The sequence below is a fragment of the Mustela putorius genome, unplaced genomic scaffold (assembly GCF_011764305.1).
Source record: "Mustela putorius furo isolate JIRA1106 unplaced genomic scaffold, ASM1176430v1.1 tig00001069_pilon_pilon_pilon, whole genome shotgun sequence".
Taxonomy (NCBI): Eukaryota; Metazoa; Chordata; class Mammalia; order Carnivora; family Mustelidae; genus Mustela; species Mustela putorius.
Window position 1 is genome coordinate 1,987,574 of NW_025421558.1, and position 18,060 is coordinate 2,005,633.

Consider the following 18,060-nt stretch of genomic DNA (forward strand, 5'->3'; position numbering starts at 1 on the left):
GCAGATACAAACTTTAAAGCAGCTATTAGAAAAATGTTCAAGCCATTAACAGAAACCATGTTTAAATAATTAAAGAAAAGTAGGACATCATGATTCAACAAATGGAAAAATCTCAACAAGGAGGTAGATATTATTAAAAGAACAAAGTTGGAGTTTTGGCATTGAAAAGTACAATGAATTATTTAAAATATTCACTAGAGGGCCTTAACAACAGATTCAAGATGGCAAAAGAATCAGTGAACTAGAATATAATAGAATTATCCTATCTGAAAAAGAGGGGGTGGGAAGATCAAAGAAATAAAACATCAAAGAAAATAAGCAGAACCTCAGAGGCCTGTGGGTCAACACCAGGTATATTAACATGTGTAATAATAGCCTGCCAAAGGGAAAAAGAAAGAAAAAGGGACAGAAAAAAAATGTAAAAATAATGACCCAAAATTATTCAATTTGGTCAAAAACATTAATCTACACATTAAAGAAGCATAATGAACCACAAGTAGGATAAATACAAAGAACCTATACATAGACACATTGTTGTCAAATTGTTAGGAAAAAACATCAAAGAGGTAATACTGGAAGTGAGAGAAAAATGACTCATCACATACACGGGAATACTGACATGATTAACAGTTGACATCCCATCTGAATACTGGAGACAAAAAGACAGCAGAATGACATACTCAATGTGCTGGGGCTGGGGAGCGATGCAAATGGAGAATACCATATCCAGCAAACTACCCCTCAAAAAAGCATGGTAAAGTAAAGATGTTCTATAAACAAAGACTGAATTTACTGCTAGCAGACCTGTCCAGGATTGGGTAGAATCTTCAGGACAATATTTCATAATAGCAGTGAGAGCAGACATTTTTGCCTTATTCCCAATCTTATAAAGAAAGTATTCGGTCTCCCTTCAATGAAGCATGATGTTAGCTGTGGGTTTTTCTTAAATACCTTTTATCAGGATGAGGAAGTACCTATTTCTAATTTGTTGGAAATTTTTAATTTATAAGTACTAGATCCTGTTAAATACCTTTCTGTACCTCTTGAGATGATCATGTGGTTTCTGTCCTTTATTCTATTAATACGTTGTATTACATTCATTTATTTTTTTCTTAAATTTTTTTTTTAGAGAGAGAGAGCATGAGTGCATGAATGGGGTTGGAGAAGGGGAAAAGGGAGAGGAAGAGAGAATCTTAAGCAGGTTCCACCTTCAACATAGAGCCTGACCCAGGGCTCTATCAGACAACCCTGAGATCATGACCTGCGCCAAAATCAGGAGTCAGATACTTAACCAACTGAGCTACCCAAGTTCCCCAACATACATTTGCTTTGGAGTGTTCAACTAACCTTCCAATCATAGGATAAATTCCATTTGGTCATGATGTATAATTCTCCTTATATGTTGCTGAAGTCAACATATTTTAATATGCTAATATTTTGTTAAGAATTTTTGTGTCTACATTTGTGAGGAATATTGGTCGGTAGTTTTCTTGTAATGTCTTTATCTGGCTTTGGTATCAAGATGATGTTTGCCTCATAGGATGAATTTGGAAGTATTCCTCTATTTCCTAAAAGAATTTGTTAAGAATTGGCATTATTGTTATTTTAGTAGTTGATAGAATTTATAAATGAAATCATTTGAGCTTGGGTTTTTCTTTGAGGGAAGATTTTGCTATTCCCATTTCTTTGCTTTTTCCATTTCTTTATATTTTATAGGTCTATTTCTATTGCTATTTCCATTTCTTTACCTTTTATAGGTCTATTCAAATTTTTATTTATTCTTAAGTCAATTTGGGTAATTTTTGTCTAATAATTTGTCAGTTTCATTTAAGTTGTCTCATATTTTGGCATAAAACTGCTTATAATCCTTCTTCATAATCTTTTTAATTTTTGTATGGTCAAAGTGATGTTCCATCTCCCATTCCTGATTTTGGTAATCTGTGACCTCTGTCTTCATCAGACTAGATAAATTTTCTCAATTTTGTTAATCTTTTTCAAAGAGCCAACTTCTGGCTTAATCAATTTTATATTATTTTTCTGTTTTCTCCTTTGAATTTCTGCTCCAGTCCTTATTATTTTTTCTTTCTGCTTTCATTAGGTTTTGTTTCCTCTTTGTTTTCTAGTTTCTTAAGGTGGAAGCTTATGTTATTGATTTGAGACTTTTCTTCTCTCTTGACATAAGTGTCTAAAGCTTGAAATTTCCTTTTAAGTACTTCTTAGCTATTTACCATAAATTTTGGTTATATCTCCGTTTTGGTTTTATCTCCATTTTTATTCAGTTCAATTTATAATTACAATTTATCTAGTGATTTCTTTTACATATGGGTTACTTAGAAGTATACTGTGTATTTCCAAATGTTTGCAAGAATTTTCAAGATTTATTTCATTGATTATATCAAATTGAATTCCATTGTTATTGGAGAATACACCTTGCAATCTAAATTTATTTAGATTTATTTTATGCATAGCCTACTGTCTATCCTGGGGAGTTTTCTTTCTTTCTTTTTTTTTTTTTTTTAAAGATTTTATTTATTTGTTTGACAGAGAGAGATTACAAGTAGGCAGAGAGACAGGCAGAGAGAGAGAGGGAAGCAGGCTCCCTGCTGAGCAGAGAGCCCGATGTGGGACTCGATGCCAGGACCCTGAGATCATGACCTGAGCCGAAGGCAGCAGCTTAACCTACTGAGCCACCCAGGCGCCCCCTGAGGAGTTTTCATATACTCTCTCAAAATACACCTCTCGAAAAGAAGATACATTCTTTAGTCATTGAACAGAACGTTCTGTAGATGTTAATTAGGTCAAGTTGGTTGATAGTGTTTTTGAAGTTTTCTCTATCAGGAGGAGCAGATGGAGATGGGAGAGAAGGAGATGGGGAAAAGACAAATCAACCCGCGTCATCACTGTCTCTTCGATCCCTTTAACTGTAGCTGACAATTGCCTTTCTTATGAAATAGAGACAAGACACAGATAATACAGGATTGATATTTACCTTCTGAATCTTTGTTGTAGAAAACGCCATGTGGATGCAAAGAGTATGGTCGGGAAGCGAAGTTCTTTAAATGGATGACAATCACATCACCCACTTCAGCCCTCAAGATAGGGCCCAGGAATCCAAGCCAGGGAGGTTTGGGGATCTCCGTGGAATAGGTCTCATCTGTGTAATGTCTGTAAACAGCCTTTTTGTAAAGACCACCTATCCTGTTGGGCCCTCTTTCAAGAAATAAGGTTGCAAGTCTAAAAATAAGAAGGAAAATATTTTATGATTACATGACATTAAGAGAAAATCCTAATAGTTTACCTTAACAGTTCATAAAGTACTTGCATGCATGATTTCTTATTTGGTGTTGGACTTAACCCTGTAACCTGTGTAGAGCTGATAAGAATATCTTCAATTTACTGGTAAGGAAACTGAGGCTAAGAGAGTTAAATGACAAAACAAGAGTCACAAATGGTATCCACGACCAAACTAGAACTAAACAGAATACTTTAAAGTCTGGCTGTCCATTTGCCCCATTTCATTCAACATGTTCCCGCTTCACTTTTTCACTGAACAAACCCTTAGTGTGTGTTTACCATGTTCCCAGCACTATGCTATGTGCTATACAGGGATGCAAAAGAGTTTATGACCTAATGGGAAAATTAAGGAATGACATTCAGCAATACATGATTAAGTGCCAGTTGGAGGCACCTGTGTGGAATCACACAGGTCTCTGAGGTCTGCGGTCACAGATCTTTGGTGGAGTCTCACAGAGAGGTCTGAGCGGCTCTGTATTGACTAATGGATTTATGTTTGCTTCATGAAGTTTGGGGAAAGCACTATAGATCAAAAAGCCAAAGACAAGATATTTTCAGGGCTTCATACTTTTTTCCTCAATGAGATCATCCAATGCTTGTATACCAGCATCTCAGATACAAGCTCCTAAGCAGTTCCTACTACAAGGCTCCTCAGCAGTCTCTAGTATGAATGGAAGCTTTGCCCACCCTGCAGACTTGCAAGGATGATGGAGCCAGAGAGCAGCGTGTCAAGTGGCCGGGCATGCAGCCCACCATGGAGCAGAAAACAGAAGTGCAGGCAGATGGAGGAGAGGGTGCCTGGGTCAACAAGGGGACAGGGATCCTGTAGCTCAAGTCAAAGCAGGAGTGGTCTCCTTTGGTGCATCCAGCCCAGCTTTGGTGCATCTTTCCAGGCTCATTTCCTCCTTGCCTACCTCCCATGGCCTCACCCTTCCACCAGACCTCATGCTCAGTCTTCCCAGGATGCACCATGTCTTTTCAGCATTCCAAGACTTGCGCACATTCTTTTCCTACATCTGGGTGGTATCCCTCATTCTCTACCTGCCAAGAACACTTCCAGGTCAGTTCAAACTCTTCTTTCTCCTTCTGTACACACACAGTTCAAGCACTAATAACACTTGCCAAGACGTGTCACAGTAAGATATGTACATCTCTGGTTTGTGAGCTAATTGAAGACAAATCTTTCAAATATCTTTTTTTATTGTAGTGCTGAGTAAGTGCCTGGATATATTGGTGCTTAGTGACTTTGGAATAAAGAAAAAGAAAAGGCCTCGAATTTGCCCTCAGATTGGCAAGTGAAAGCTGGGGTAATTTGGCAAACTACATTTGCAGAGAAGTGTTCGTTGCCACACTTGATTTTGAATATTCTCTAGGCCCAGGATGGCAAATAGGTTTTAACTTGTGCACTAGATCTGATTGGTTGGTAGTGACTGCTTAGGGAAAAAAAAAAGTCAAGGTTGAGTTCAGTCAGGGGCAAGAAGGAACCATTCGGGATGTCTACTGTGGATGTGGGGTTGGAGGCATACTTGATACATCGTTACTCTCTTTGCTCTGCACAGGCAGCCAGGTAACACGATAGTCTGGGGACTTTGGGTGTGGCCTTGTCTACAACTAGATGATCTAATACTATCACTACCGACAGAACATACTTCGAGTTGTTCTTTCATAACAGCAATAGTGATGGGATGAGCTCCTCATGCTCATTTGTAAGGTCGCCTTTGTAACCAAAATACACAAGGCATCATATCCGATGATGGCTGGGTCCGGGGCAGAGTTTGTGGACACCAGAGAATATCCAGTGATCATCTCTGAAATGATCTGTCATCTTATGATATTCAGTTTGCTGGACCTTCCAAAGGCTCTCCTCTTGCTCTCAGGGACCTGCTGACAAACAGGGCTTGTAGCCACCTTCCCTTTTAATAATTTATAAACAGAAGCTTATAGAATGACAAAATTAAAGAGAGAAGCATTTAAACAGAACATAGCATGGCTTTAAAATCAAATTGAAAAGTGATTTCTTAAGTCAATCGGAGAAAGACAACTATCATATGATATCCCTGATATGAGGAAGTGGAGATGCAACGTGGGGGGTTTGGGGAATAGGAAAGGAATAAATGAAACAAGATGGGATCGGGAGGGAGACAAACCATAAGAGACTCTTAATCTCACACCCCCAGGGTGGCTGGGGGGAGGGTGTAGGGAGATGATGGTGGGGTTATAGACATTGGGGAGGGTATGTGCTATGGTAAGTGCTGTGAAGTGTGTAAACCTGGCGATTCACAGACCTGTACCCCTGGGGATAATAATACATTATATGTTTATTAAAAAATTAAAAAATTATTAAAAAAAGAAAAGTGGGAGCGCCTGGGTGGCTCAGTGGATTAAGCCGCTGCCTTTGGCTCAGGTCATGATCTCAGGGTCCTGGGATCAAGCCCCGCATCAGGCCCTCTGCTCAGCAGGGAACCTGCTTCCCCCTCTGTCTCTGCCTGCCTCTCTGCCTACTTGTGATCTCTCTGTCAAATAAAATAAATAAAATCTTTAAAAAAAAAAAAAAAGAAAAGTGATTTATTCACAAGGCCATTACTTCCTTGTTCTAACCAGCTGGGGCATCCAGCCTACTCCAGACCACCTAATAGGGTCACAGGCCATGGGCAAACCTGTAGCAATAAAGCCCCTTTTGAAGAGACTGGCCTTGGTCTTGGAGGCAGGGGAAATTCCAGGGGTCCTCAGCTGAGCCAAATTAAGTGATGGAGCCCCTAGGCCTCAGCTCTAACAGGCATTGCAACGTCACTGGGGAGCTCAATGGCATTGTTGTGGGGATAAAATTAACTGGAAATGACACTGGGACTGGAGAAAATGGCAACTTCCAGAACTTCTCTGGGGATGAGTATTGTTATATGGTCAGAAAGAATCAAGGGCTTCGGATGGAGTTTGGGAGGTAGAAGGAGGAGAGCCCGGAGATGTACACAAGTAGTCCCTGAAATCTCTTCCAAGAAGGATTGCTCCAGTAAGCTGTAGAGTGGGTTCCTTCTTCTTGTCCAAGAGAACAGTGAGAACTGCCACCACCAGGCTTCTCTCCTCAGCACTCAGCCTAGCCTCCAAATAAGAGCTGAACAAGTATTTTTCCAAATATCAGTTGAAGGAGCCCCAGTATTATTTATTTTCCCAGAGCACCAGATTACTAGCCTGCCCAGCTGCCCACGTGTGTCAGCCCTGCCCTGCCCTTGGAGTGGAGTCAGTAGGTAGGAGTTTCCTGGGAAAAGGGGGAAAACCATGGGTTGAGGCTCTCCTCAGAGGACCCAGGGACCATAGGTCTAGTCTTCCCAGAGGCAGCAAAGCTCTTTCTCCCCAACCTGCCAGATTCAATGCCCAGATAATGGCACTCACAAGACAGGAATCCTGACAAAAGGGTTGGAGTATTACAACAATGATTTTGGTAACAAAAAGCCTGGAAAGACCACAGTGTTTTTCACCTGGTGACTGGATAAATAAATTCTGGTATCTTCATACCACATAGCCACACAACAAAATGAGGGGGTTCTACAGGTGGTAATATGGAGCGAGCACCAAGAAACTACATGGAAAAATCAAATTGTAGGTGAGCATGTAAAGTGTGATCCCATTTCTGTTTTTTAAACAATGCGCATATATACACAGATGCAAAGAAAACACTTAGAAACTGGCCATGGAAACCACCAAGGTGTAACCTCTGGACCATGGGACTGAGGACACAGGCAGGAGCCAGAAGGAATGAGAACTTTACCCACCCTCTTCTGTACATGGGAGTGTTTTACTCTGTATCTTCTATTTACTTTCATAATAAAAGCAAGCTCACATTTTATTTAGAAGAGATGGGCAACTGAGGTGTCAAATTTCTCTTCTTGTCTGCCTTTCCCTCTGAAAACATAACTGCCACCCCGAAGTGCGTTGTTTGGGTGAGTTTTCCTCCACGGGGGCATTGGTGCCCTGAGAGGGAGCATAGTGCCTGCAGCTTGAGTTGGAGGGAAGAAAATCACTGCTCAGCCTCTGGCTTGACAAGTCCACTCTCAGGCATCAGGACTGAGGACCTGGACACGGTCGGGTGTGGGCATTCTCGACCCTCTGCCTCTGTGTATCCACTGAGCCTGCGAGTATCTGCCTGGGAGCCAGAGTTGGCCCCCTTCTGCTCCGTGAGGGAGAACCCTATATTTCCCTGTGCAAGGGGATGGGATAAAAAGTCTGAGTTCCTGACACTGGGGCTTTGTGGTGGAAGCTCTTATGTTTCCTAGCCTCACTCGAGGCTTGGATGGTCATGAAACACACTTCTAGCCAATGAGATGTACGCATGTGTCATTCCATGGTACTTCTCTGGACTCAGCTGGCAGACACCCTTGTAGTTTTTTGCTCTTCCTCAATTTATGCCTGAAATGGAGATAGGATGACAAGCTTCAGCAGTCATCTTGAGAGAAGGGGGAATAGGGCCATACCCTACAAATGGGTGGTCAGCTGGAAAGCCAAAGGAATCTGTGCCCCTGAAGATTGCCAACTTCTGGCTTTCTTTTGCAGAAGCCAAAAAATACATTTGAGCCAGTGTTTTCCAGGCTTCTGCTAGCCAGCAGTTGAATACAAGTCCTAATTGAACAGACTCTTTAGGAGAAAGAGGAGGAAGAAGCAGAGGAAGAACTGAGTCATCCCCAGTCTGGCTAATTAGCCCCAGAGTAGGCAGAGTTACCTGGCTTTATAGCTGATGCCGGGCCACCCAGTAAAGCAACAACAGAAGAGGGATTAGATTCAGAATCACTGGTGTCCTCTCTAGACTCATCCTGATGGGTAAAAAGCTAGAATGAGGTTATTCATAGGGAGGGCTCTGTCATTCCAACAGGGTCTGCAGGGAAACATGGACCTCTGACTCTCTGCCCTGCTCTACTCTGAGCTTCCAGCATGCAAAGGCGCACACACACACACACACACACACACACACACACACTCATGTAAATACATGCTGAGCAAGAGCTCCTTATCATGCACGACTTGTCTGGCAGAGCCACCCAAGCAAGAGGCAAGCATGTCAGGAGGAGGGGAAGTGTTTGTTGCCTTCCCACAGCACTTACTACACATGCTGCATATTTTAGCACTGAGTTACATACATAGTGACTTGTTTTGCACAATCCTGGACGAGTGTCAGTCTTATCCCAGAGACAGCCAATAGTCACCCCGAGAGGGGACCAGGTTTTCTAAAGCAGTAGTTCCCAAATGCTCATCCATGTATCAACTGGATCAGAGTTATTTGGGACAGTTTCCAAAAATTGAGATCCCCAGGCCCCATCTCAGAGCAACTGAATCAGACTTTCTGGTGTGGCTTCTATATTTTCCCGAAGTTCACCAAACAGTTTTTAGAGCAGAGCTGTCCAGTGCTTACCCAAGCTGATTCCTCCCTCCCAGCAGAATGGCAGAGCAAAGAGTTTTTGCAGATAGATGGAGCCATGGGATTTTGGCAAATGGGCTGTGAGTGGAAGTGACATGTGTCACTTCCAGGCAAGGACATTTCATTGCCATTGCAAGATCTCCCCCCGCCCCAACTCTGCTGCAGGGAAAGGGTCCAGTGAAGATCGTTGAGCCTCACAATCCCAGCAACCTGGCTTACTAGTTGTCCCAGGAGGACAGTTGTCTTGGAGCCACATGATCCTCTATAAACCCCAGTGGTTCGAAATACGCCTCTGTGGTGTTAAGCCCCTGAGATCTGGGGGTTGTTTGTCGCTATAGCACAACCTGACCTGCTCTAACTAACACAATGCTGAATGCATGTACAAGCTGGGAAATCACCTCTCTATAGCATTCAGTACAAAACAAAACCACAGTAGCTGTTTGAAACTAGAACATAGTGACTATTTGGAAATCACAGGAACTATCCAAAGTGGAAAAGACAGGGACAGAGGAAAGTAAGAGAAATCAGTCTCTTAGTCTCTTGAGTCTCTGTGGCAAATCGCCCCTAAGAACACATTATACATTTGTGACAGCGGGATAGAAGCTCCGTGTCCTACGAGTCCTAGAAGGTGCAACACTTGTCCAAGAGACAAAACAAGTGGGTGATTTTGAGAAAGGTGTCCACAGAAACCAGCCTCTGACATGGCTGGAGAGGACTCAGTGGCGGGAGTACACAGGTTGGTGGGCTTCATGTTATTTATAGCGTAGCCACAGGACAGCCCCACTGTGAGGGACTGAGCAATCACTACCCCTCAGGATCATCCCCAACCAACATTCTCACATTTCCACTCAAACTGAGGAGGTGTCTATTTTATGCTGGGAAGATATCCAGTTAGGCTGGAAAGTTCCTTATAAGCAACTGCTTTAAAGACGGAATAAGGATGTAGAACATTTACATTGCCAAGGCCAAGGGCAATACATGAAGGAAGATGCCTTCTAAGAGCAGGAGAGGTTAACCATTGCTAGAAGGAAACTGTCTGTGAGAATCATCTAACCAGAGCAGAGATGGGCTTCTAGATCAGATTCTGAGAAGCTGGTAGCTCACCGGGGAAGGGAGGGGGTGTGTGTGCGTGCACCTCACCAGCACCATTGTCCCCCAAGACCTGGATCTTTCAGTCAATTGTTCCCCCATCTCTTCAACCAATGAACAGTTGTTAAACCTCTACACTACACAGGTCGTTAAACTAGGAACCAGGGCCAAGAACTATGAATGTCTGTCCATGCACTCAAGAGATTTACCATCTGGCTGGGAAACAAAACACACACAGTGGAAAATAAATAGCAGCAGCCAGTTTTCTATATTAAGTGACAAGTGCATCGTATAGATCCTGCAGGTCTGAGTGTGTGGAGGGCAGGTGGGGTGAATGTGAGCCTCAGCAGAGCAAACATGTGAAACCATCATGGTCACCAGAGGGACCCGCAATGTTGGTTCCCTGAGCTTGAGAAGGGGCACTGAGAAAACAGGACTAGACCGGGGCAAGGGCTACGTGGCCAAAAGGAGGGTGGAGATGGTGATGGCCTGTTGCACTTAGATGTAACCACGCCCTCCCTAATTACATTAATACATTTTAAGCCATCCAAGCGATGCATTCATTCCTCTACACAGTCTCTCCTCCTGGGTCCCCTGGCCCTGCACAAGTCTTGAGTTCTTCCTTCTCCTACTTCCTGTCCACAGAAGCCCCTCAGAACCCACAGAGGTGGCTTAAAAAACAAATGCATGCAGTAAAGGGAAAAGAGAATAAACTTGAATCCCAGTTTCCCTACTTCCCTACTTGATGCCGACTGAAAACCAGTGACCATAACAGAGCCCTCCTGAGGAGTCAATGAGACGGTGTGGTGACCCACACACAGCATCTGGGAGAGTGGGTGCTCAGTCAGTGGGAGTTATGGCAAGGCTCTAATTAGAAAAAGAGAAATGTGACCATTTGCAGTCTGTTTCCCCCAGAAACAGACTGCTCAGCAGAGACCCCTTGAGATAAGAAAGCTATCATTGTGACTAACATCTCTGGCATGCTAACCTGGTGCCAGGCATGCATCTGAGCCCCTTTACAGATCTGGTGTCATCCGAGCCTCCTAATCCCCTCTTTGGGCTGATAATGACTTCCAAAGACAAGCCCCAGTCCTAATCCCCATATTTGGAAAAGGACTCTGCAGATGGGATTAAGTTAGGGATTCTGAGATGAGGAGAAAGATCTGACACACACACAGTCGGTGATAGGAAAATGCAGGCAAACAAACGCCAGATCACGCCACCACATCCAGCAGCTTCTACCCGAAGCTGAGTCAGTAAACAGATCCCCCCTTAAAGCCTCCAGAGGGAGTGTGTTCCTGCTGACATCTTCTTTGCAGACGTCTGCCTCCAGAACAGGGAGAGAATAAATTCCTGCTGTTTTAAGCCACCCGGTTTCTGGTCATTTGTTCCAGCAGCCACAGGAAACACCTATAGCCCCAAAGAGAGTACTATCATTATCCCACTTACTGATGAGCATATCGAGGCAAAGAGAGATTCAATTACTTACTCAGTTGGTAGAAGAAGAATCGTAAGCTTGTTGGTGGATGCAAGAACCCACACACTTCCCCCAGCAAGCGAGGCTGCCTTAGCATCTCTGTTAGACCACTGCGTGGCTACACTTAGCTAGGGAAACCCACCTTGGGCTTTCCAGTCCCCCTGACCTGGGACAGGACCTCTGTCACCCCCCTGCTTGGCATGGAAAACCTTTATGACAATGCCTGGAACAGAGTAAGGACGCAAGGATGGTTAGCTACGCTGTCTGTGAGTTCTCCCAAATGCTACTAACCGGGACTTGGGACCCCACTGTCTGGAGGTGGAAAAAAAAATAAGAGGGGGACTAAGTGGGTGTTTGTGAAGATGAGAAACAGAGAGGACTGAGGTAGGGGAAGGTAGCAGGGAGTGCTTGCTGCCTTGCAATATTCATGTTCCCTTCTTTCTTAGTAAGAGAATGAAATCCTGCTTTTACTCAGAAACAAAAGCACAAAACTAAAAGACTATATTTTTAACCCCCTCTCCCCCCACTTCATGGCTTCAAGTATCCAGTGAGATATATGTAGAATTGGTTGTATGGGGTTTCCATGAGATCCCATTAAAGGGCTAATGGGCTAATGCAGCAGGAATTGTACCCTTTCTACCTTTTCCCTTCGTCTCTTCTTCCTGGAAAATAGACATGAGGGCTGGAGTTCCAGCAGCCATACTGTGACCATGAACTTCCTTGAGGAGTAAAGTCACATGATCAGGATCATGGGTCAAAAGTATAGAAGGCCCCCAAATCCCATCATACCACCTGTCCCACCAGTCTTGGACAGCCCACCTCTGGGATTCTTTTGTAAGAGAATACAGAAGCTTAATTTGTTTAAAGCATTCTATTCTGGTCTCCACTGGCAGGCCAAATCAATCACTATCTGATATAGGGAATAACAGCAGCCCCAAGACATTCATATGGCATCAGACCCAGCACATGATTTTTTCTGCTGATCCAACAGAAGTTGAGATTTGAAAGTCACCCTCTAAGATCAAGCCCGGATGAGATGGTCCCCTTCCCTTTATTTCAAAGCTTACAAGATTCTCTCTTCCCTCACCTGCTTCCCTTCAATTAACTGGCTCTTCTTTCAGATAGTTATGTAGCTCTTATATAGGTCTCCCTTATGCCCATCTTGGGCCTGCCTCAAAATCCTTTACCATCAACTGGGCTGACGCAGTGATACGGTTACATAAACTCCTTAACAGACCCTACACGTTGGGGTTTGAGCAGTGGTCGGCCTCACTCACGTCCAGGGGTAGTTCTGCCGGTGAGTTTGCACCCTTGAAAACCCCACATTCTACTGGGAAGAAAAATCCTGCATGTGTGTTAGTTGCTTAATGAGGTCTTTGGTGAGAATTGTAGCTTTAAATAAGGTGACCCCACTCTGGTTCCATTAAAGACTTGGCTTTACCACTGAAGCACAGGAACACCTTAATTAAGCCCTTTATGAGCCAGAACAGGACAAGCATGAATGGATCAAATGCTGACACCATCCCCAGGCAAATCAAAGGAGCCCAGTGTCCCCATTAGGCCCAAGGGGGAACAGGAGGAATATATTCATCTGGATAATCTACTTCTAAATAGAATATAACTCCCAAATTTTATGCTTTCTAGGAAATATGAGTGCTTACAGTCTCGATTATATTTCTGAAATCTATGATTAAGCAAAGGTACCCAGACGGAAAATTAAATTATACCATCTGACTGCTTTGGAGCCTTGGCAAAATGACCCCAATTTATTTCCTATCCAATCCTTGTGAATCGGGATTTATTAGGCTCTCGGTACTGCCTAATTTTGGTTTCCAAGCTTTTTTACATCACAGACACTTTGGCACTCACCATTCTGTTCCCCTCAGTTTTGCCATTCCCGTACTCAAAGATTAAGCAACTGGAATAACTATATGGACATAGTGACTAGTTTTTAATAATTCCAAATGAATAGCCTTGTGCTCAGTCCTCCATGGATTACTGTCACCACCAAAGCTTGGGGGAAGGGGGGACAAAATTAAATATACTCTGGGCCTCCCTCTCTGCCATGATGGTGCTTATCTTTCAGCTGCCAGAGTGACCAGTGGGTACATCAAACACCCACAGAGCAATGCAGGGAGAGGGAAATGCTATGTCTAAGGCTTAAGGAAGACACCAAGTTCCTTGATCGGTGAGGAAGGAAACAGATCAGAATAAGGCAGGGTTGTGGGGAAATTCTTTGTGCATGAAGAATTAGAGATAGTTCTTAAAGAACCGGTGGGTGGGGTAATGGATAAGCAAAGAAAAATATGGACTACTTCAAAATTTGTCCCATATCCCCACTCTCGGATCTTCTCCAGCTCTGAATCCTAGACTGAAAGTTTGCAAAATCATCTGTCTCTCTCACCATTGTAAAAATCTTTCTAGAACTCGAGAATCGGGTAAGATGTTCTTCATTCAGTTTCAAAAATTATTTTTGATTCCTTGGAATTACACTTCTCAAGTGACTTTAAGGATTATATTTCAACTCCCTTGTCATACCAATTAATGAACTTGATGGTCAGGAAATTATGTGAGATGTTCAAGGTTTCACAGCAAGTTGGGGGCAGAGCAAGGACTTCTAAGACAGGTCTTCTTATTCCTATTCCAGGCTCTTCCGACTGCCAGTAGGATACTAGGCACATGGCCCTCCAAATATTGGGCATTTCTCTGGGTCTGAATATCTTCAACAGTAGACTGTCCTCAGAAGTGCCAGAGGCCGAGTGAGAGGCATGGTCACGTTATCCAAGATGGCTCTTTGCTTCTGGGGAAATGGCACGAACTAGAATACGCACACTGAGCTCCATATGTCCCACAATTGTGACATCTTCCCCTGTGACACCTCTTGTAGCTGTGACACCTGGAAATCATGACATGTGTCCCATATGCTTCAAGCCTGAGTCAGCAGTGCCTTCTTAGGGACTTGACCTGAGCCGCCTGCCACACGAGTATCATGGCTAATAAAAGCCACTATGGGCCATGTAACCCCGGCTCTCCCTTTCAGAGGCAGGAGGCAGCCCTGCGTAGACACCAGCTTCACACAGTTGGGGACTTGGGCATTGTGGGCATGACATCTAGAATGCCAGCTGTACTCCAAGGGCAAGAGTCCTCTCAACTGGGACCACACCATTTGTTAAAATACCCTACCCTAAGCTGACACCGAACTGTCTTAGTCATGCCTATTCTTTTTTTTTCTTTTTCACCATAACTATTTTTTTTAAATTTATTTATTTGACAGACAGAGATCACAAGTAGGCAGAGAGGCAGGCAGAGAGAGAGGAGGAAGCAGGCTCCCCGCTGAGCAGAGAACCCGATGTGGGGCTCGATCCCAGGATCCTGGGATCATGACCCGAGCCGAAGGCAGAGGCTTTAACCCACTGAGCCACCCAGGCGTCCCACCATAACTATTTTCAAACACTTTATTGTATGTTCTTCAAAGCACCATCTTCTGGCTGAAATAATTAATAGGGAGCCCCTAATGTCTTTCTGCACTCAGCTTTGTGAAAAGAGCATTGTAGCATTTGAGTATTTAAAGTACGTTGGGTTTTTGAATGAACCCAAATAGGTAACCAGTTTAGCCACTGACACCAGTGATCATTTTTAACGTCTCTCTGGGAAGAGTGACCTGTGAGACTACATCTCCCTTTGGTAAGAATTGGGAATTTCTAGAAAGTTCTTTTTGCTGGAATCTCCAGCTGCCGTCACAGCTGAGTTTAATTAAGTGGGACAGGATCACCTCTACCAAGAAATGGGTTGCATGGCAGAAAAATTACTTTGGTTCCGCCTTTACTCTGTAAACTCCAACAAGTACTTAATCTCAGGGTCTCAGTTCCTGGTTTGAAAAGTGGAAATAATACCTTCTGCAAACAATAATGAATTGAAAGTCTCTGGTGGAACTCCTGGGTTATAACAAATGCTCACAAATAGCCACACTGACATTTTAGGAGAAAGATAGACTTCTAAGCTCTTTACTCAACCACAGGGAAAGGCAATCCAATGTCTCATTGTGCTTAAAGACTGTATTCGCTGTGCTCAGCATACAAATCTTGGACAGTCTCACTCATGTTCACTAGCTGCCCACAATGACTGTTTTCCATGGAGCCCTTTATAAGGACATCGGAGCTCTATTCTAGGGAAGGTCAATCAAAGGCAGTTAGGGTAGCCTCTCAATCCCATATCCATGTGTCACAATAAAGATTGCCACAACCAATGGTCAGCACGTATGAGATTGAAAGAAGTCAAGAGCTTTCTTTGGAAACAGGCCTCTGGACATTAAGTTTCCTAGAACAAAGTTTAAGGAAGAGTCTTTCTTAGCAGCCTGGCTGGCATGAGTTTCATCCTTCTTCAACCAAACAAGACTATGCCACCTTTGTATTGTCAGAAAAACCCAGAAGCAATGTGTCTAAGCAACTGGACATTTGGTCTTCTCCTAGGGCAGGGGGGCCTGGCTCTTAAAGACTTGTTGGAAGGCTCCATGGTATTCCTGAATCTTAGCAACTAACTTCATCTTTAGAAAATGGAACTTGGATTTTGAATGAATTGGGTTCTTCCTATCAGAAAGAAGCCAGAATACCTGGATATCCAACAGAAGTTGCCAGAACATCTCAAAAGATGTTCTAAAAACCACAATATTGAAAGTATACATTATAGCTCCTGGGGGTGGAAGATGACTTAAGAGGGAGCTCCAGGGAACAAATAAGAGATTTAAGACACTGGACCCTGAGAGAGAAAGAAAGAGAAAGGGCTATTTTCTGCAAAAAATAAAAAAATCAGGGACATACAACACTCCGACACCATCTCACCCAGTGATGCCATGGGCCCGGGAACTAGAATATTGCCCTCAGACTGAAATAGTCGGAGCTAAAACAAACCTCTCACCAGTGAAGAAGTTATTTCTAAGAAGACTTGGGGAAACTCTTAAAATACCAGCCAAATCCATTATAATTGCACCTCGTTTAAACATTACAAACAAAACAAAACTTAACTACTTATAGCATACGTATCTCCAATTATGATGTTTCATCCCAAAAATAAAAACTCAGAAAACAGTGTGTGTTTTAACAGTGAAGATTTCCTGAAAATTCTCAAATGTTTATCCAAAGGGTTGCCATTATTATTATTATTTTTTTTAACAAACATTTGTCCAGAACCCTCTGGAAATCCCTAATAGTGCTCAGTGGAAATTGTCCTTCTATAGAGTAAGCCATTGTTCAAAACACGTGGTTTTGTGTGTAGCACTTCATGGACAAGGCTCAACAAATAGAGCCAAGAATATCTCTTCCACATTCCATGCCCACCCTTGTGAGGGCTCTGCAAACAAACAAAAAAACCTCTCCCCTGGGCTTACATCAGCTCACCCCCATTCACCCTCACTACCGAAGGACTATAATCTTCTCCACACAGAGTCAAAAAAAAGCGAACCCCGGAATCTGTGAGAACCCCAACTTTACTCACTTGTCGTCTGAAAAACTGCCTCCAGTAACAACGTTCTTCCCTTGGGGTACATAGTTCCAGTATTCTTCCACAATCCCAATGTGGTATGTTCTGGTAACTGCGCCAACCAGCCCAGACAGACCCAGGAATGTGAAGAGAACGATGCAGTCAGCCTGCTGCTTCCGAGGCATTTGTGGATGTAATTCAGGCAAGCAGCCTGAGCAGGAGGCAACCCTGCCTGTCCCTCCCCCTCACTGGAAGCTAATTATAAATAAGGAATGAACAAGACCCGGCTCCTCCTTCTTAGGTAGCTTGGGGTTGGGACAGAGGCTGATAACTTGTGTAAGCAGAGCAAACGATGGGGGGGAGTTGCTATGACGACGAAACTTTTGCCAGTCATCCAGGAGAAGGTGTAACTGGCTTGTTCATTTACTATCCAAGCCAAGCGGGCCTGTTTCTGTAAGTTTTGGTGTTGTGCTGTGACATTAATCATTCATCTTTGCCAGGAATGGCAGTGCCACAAGTTGGGCCGATGGGTTTCCTCCCTTCTTCCTCATTTTTTTCTCCACACCTACTACAGGAACATATTAAAATCTGAAAACCGGGCTGGCTGGAGTGGGGCATCAGGAAAACTCTTGCATGCTAAGGAAGGCTTCATCTCTACTGGGAAAGCAGGGGAGTGAGGTAATCACCCTCCGCCATCTCTGACTTGTTTTATGAGGCTACATGAAACAATCAACTCACATCATAAAGTTTGTAACAACATTGTAAAACCTCGCTAATTCTCCATTTGCTCATGCACCATCTCCCCCAAAGTCTCTCAAATCCTACCAGCAAAAATGAGGAGCTCGGTCACCCAGTTCAGCCAAAATTTTAGAGGTCATCACCCTCGGTGAGTTACCTTTGTAAGAAAGAATGGCAGTGACATGGGAGGAGTACCCTTCAGGCACATGAAGATAAAATTTAGTAGGTCTTTGAATCAAAAAGGCAAAAGAAGTGCCCGTTCTTCTCTGTGCTCTAATCTGTGACCTAGAATCTCAGTGTTGACAGAGACCTTGTCCGACCGTAGACAAGAGCCAATCTGATAGCCACTGAGAGTTGCTCTTGAGGCAGCAGCCACAGAGTAAGGAGAAAGCCTCCTGGCTTGGCTTTGAGGTTGGACAGGCCTGTGTTTGAATCCAGTCCCACCACTTGCTATTTTAGTGGCATTGAAGAACCACTCACCCTCTCTAAGCCCACATCGTAAGACAGAGATGGAGGGATTGTTAAGATTTAAAGGATCACACAGGAACAAATACAGGTGACCTTGGGTTTGACGATGACTTTT

General features: G+C 43.6%; 1 protein-coding gene across 1 annotated transcript in view; it reads right to left on the minus strand.

Moving 5' to 3' along the window:
* The window catches only part of HEPHL1 (hephaestin like 1), an 88,255-nt gene extending 71,331 nt beyond the window's left edge, over positions 1 to 16,924 (minus strand). The window contains exons 1-2 of the mRNA XM_004754506.3: positions 16,755 to 16,924; positions 2,990 to 3,234 (exon numbers count right to left, since the gene is read on the minus strand). Of these exons, the coding sequence (XP_004754563.1) occupies positions 2,990 to 3,234; positions 16,755 to 16,924 (415 nt within the window). The remainder of the gene's footprint in view (positions 1 to 2,989; positions 3,235 to 16,754) is intronic.
* Positions 16,925 to 18,060: the final 1,136 nt, after the last annotated feature.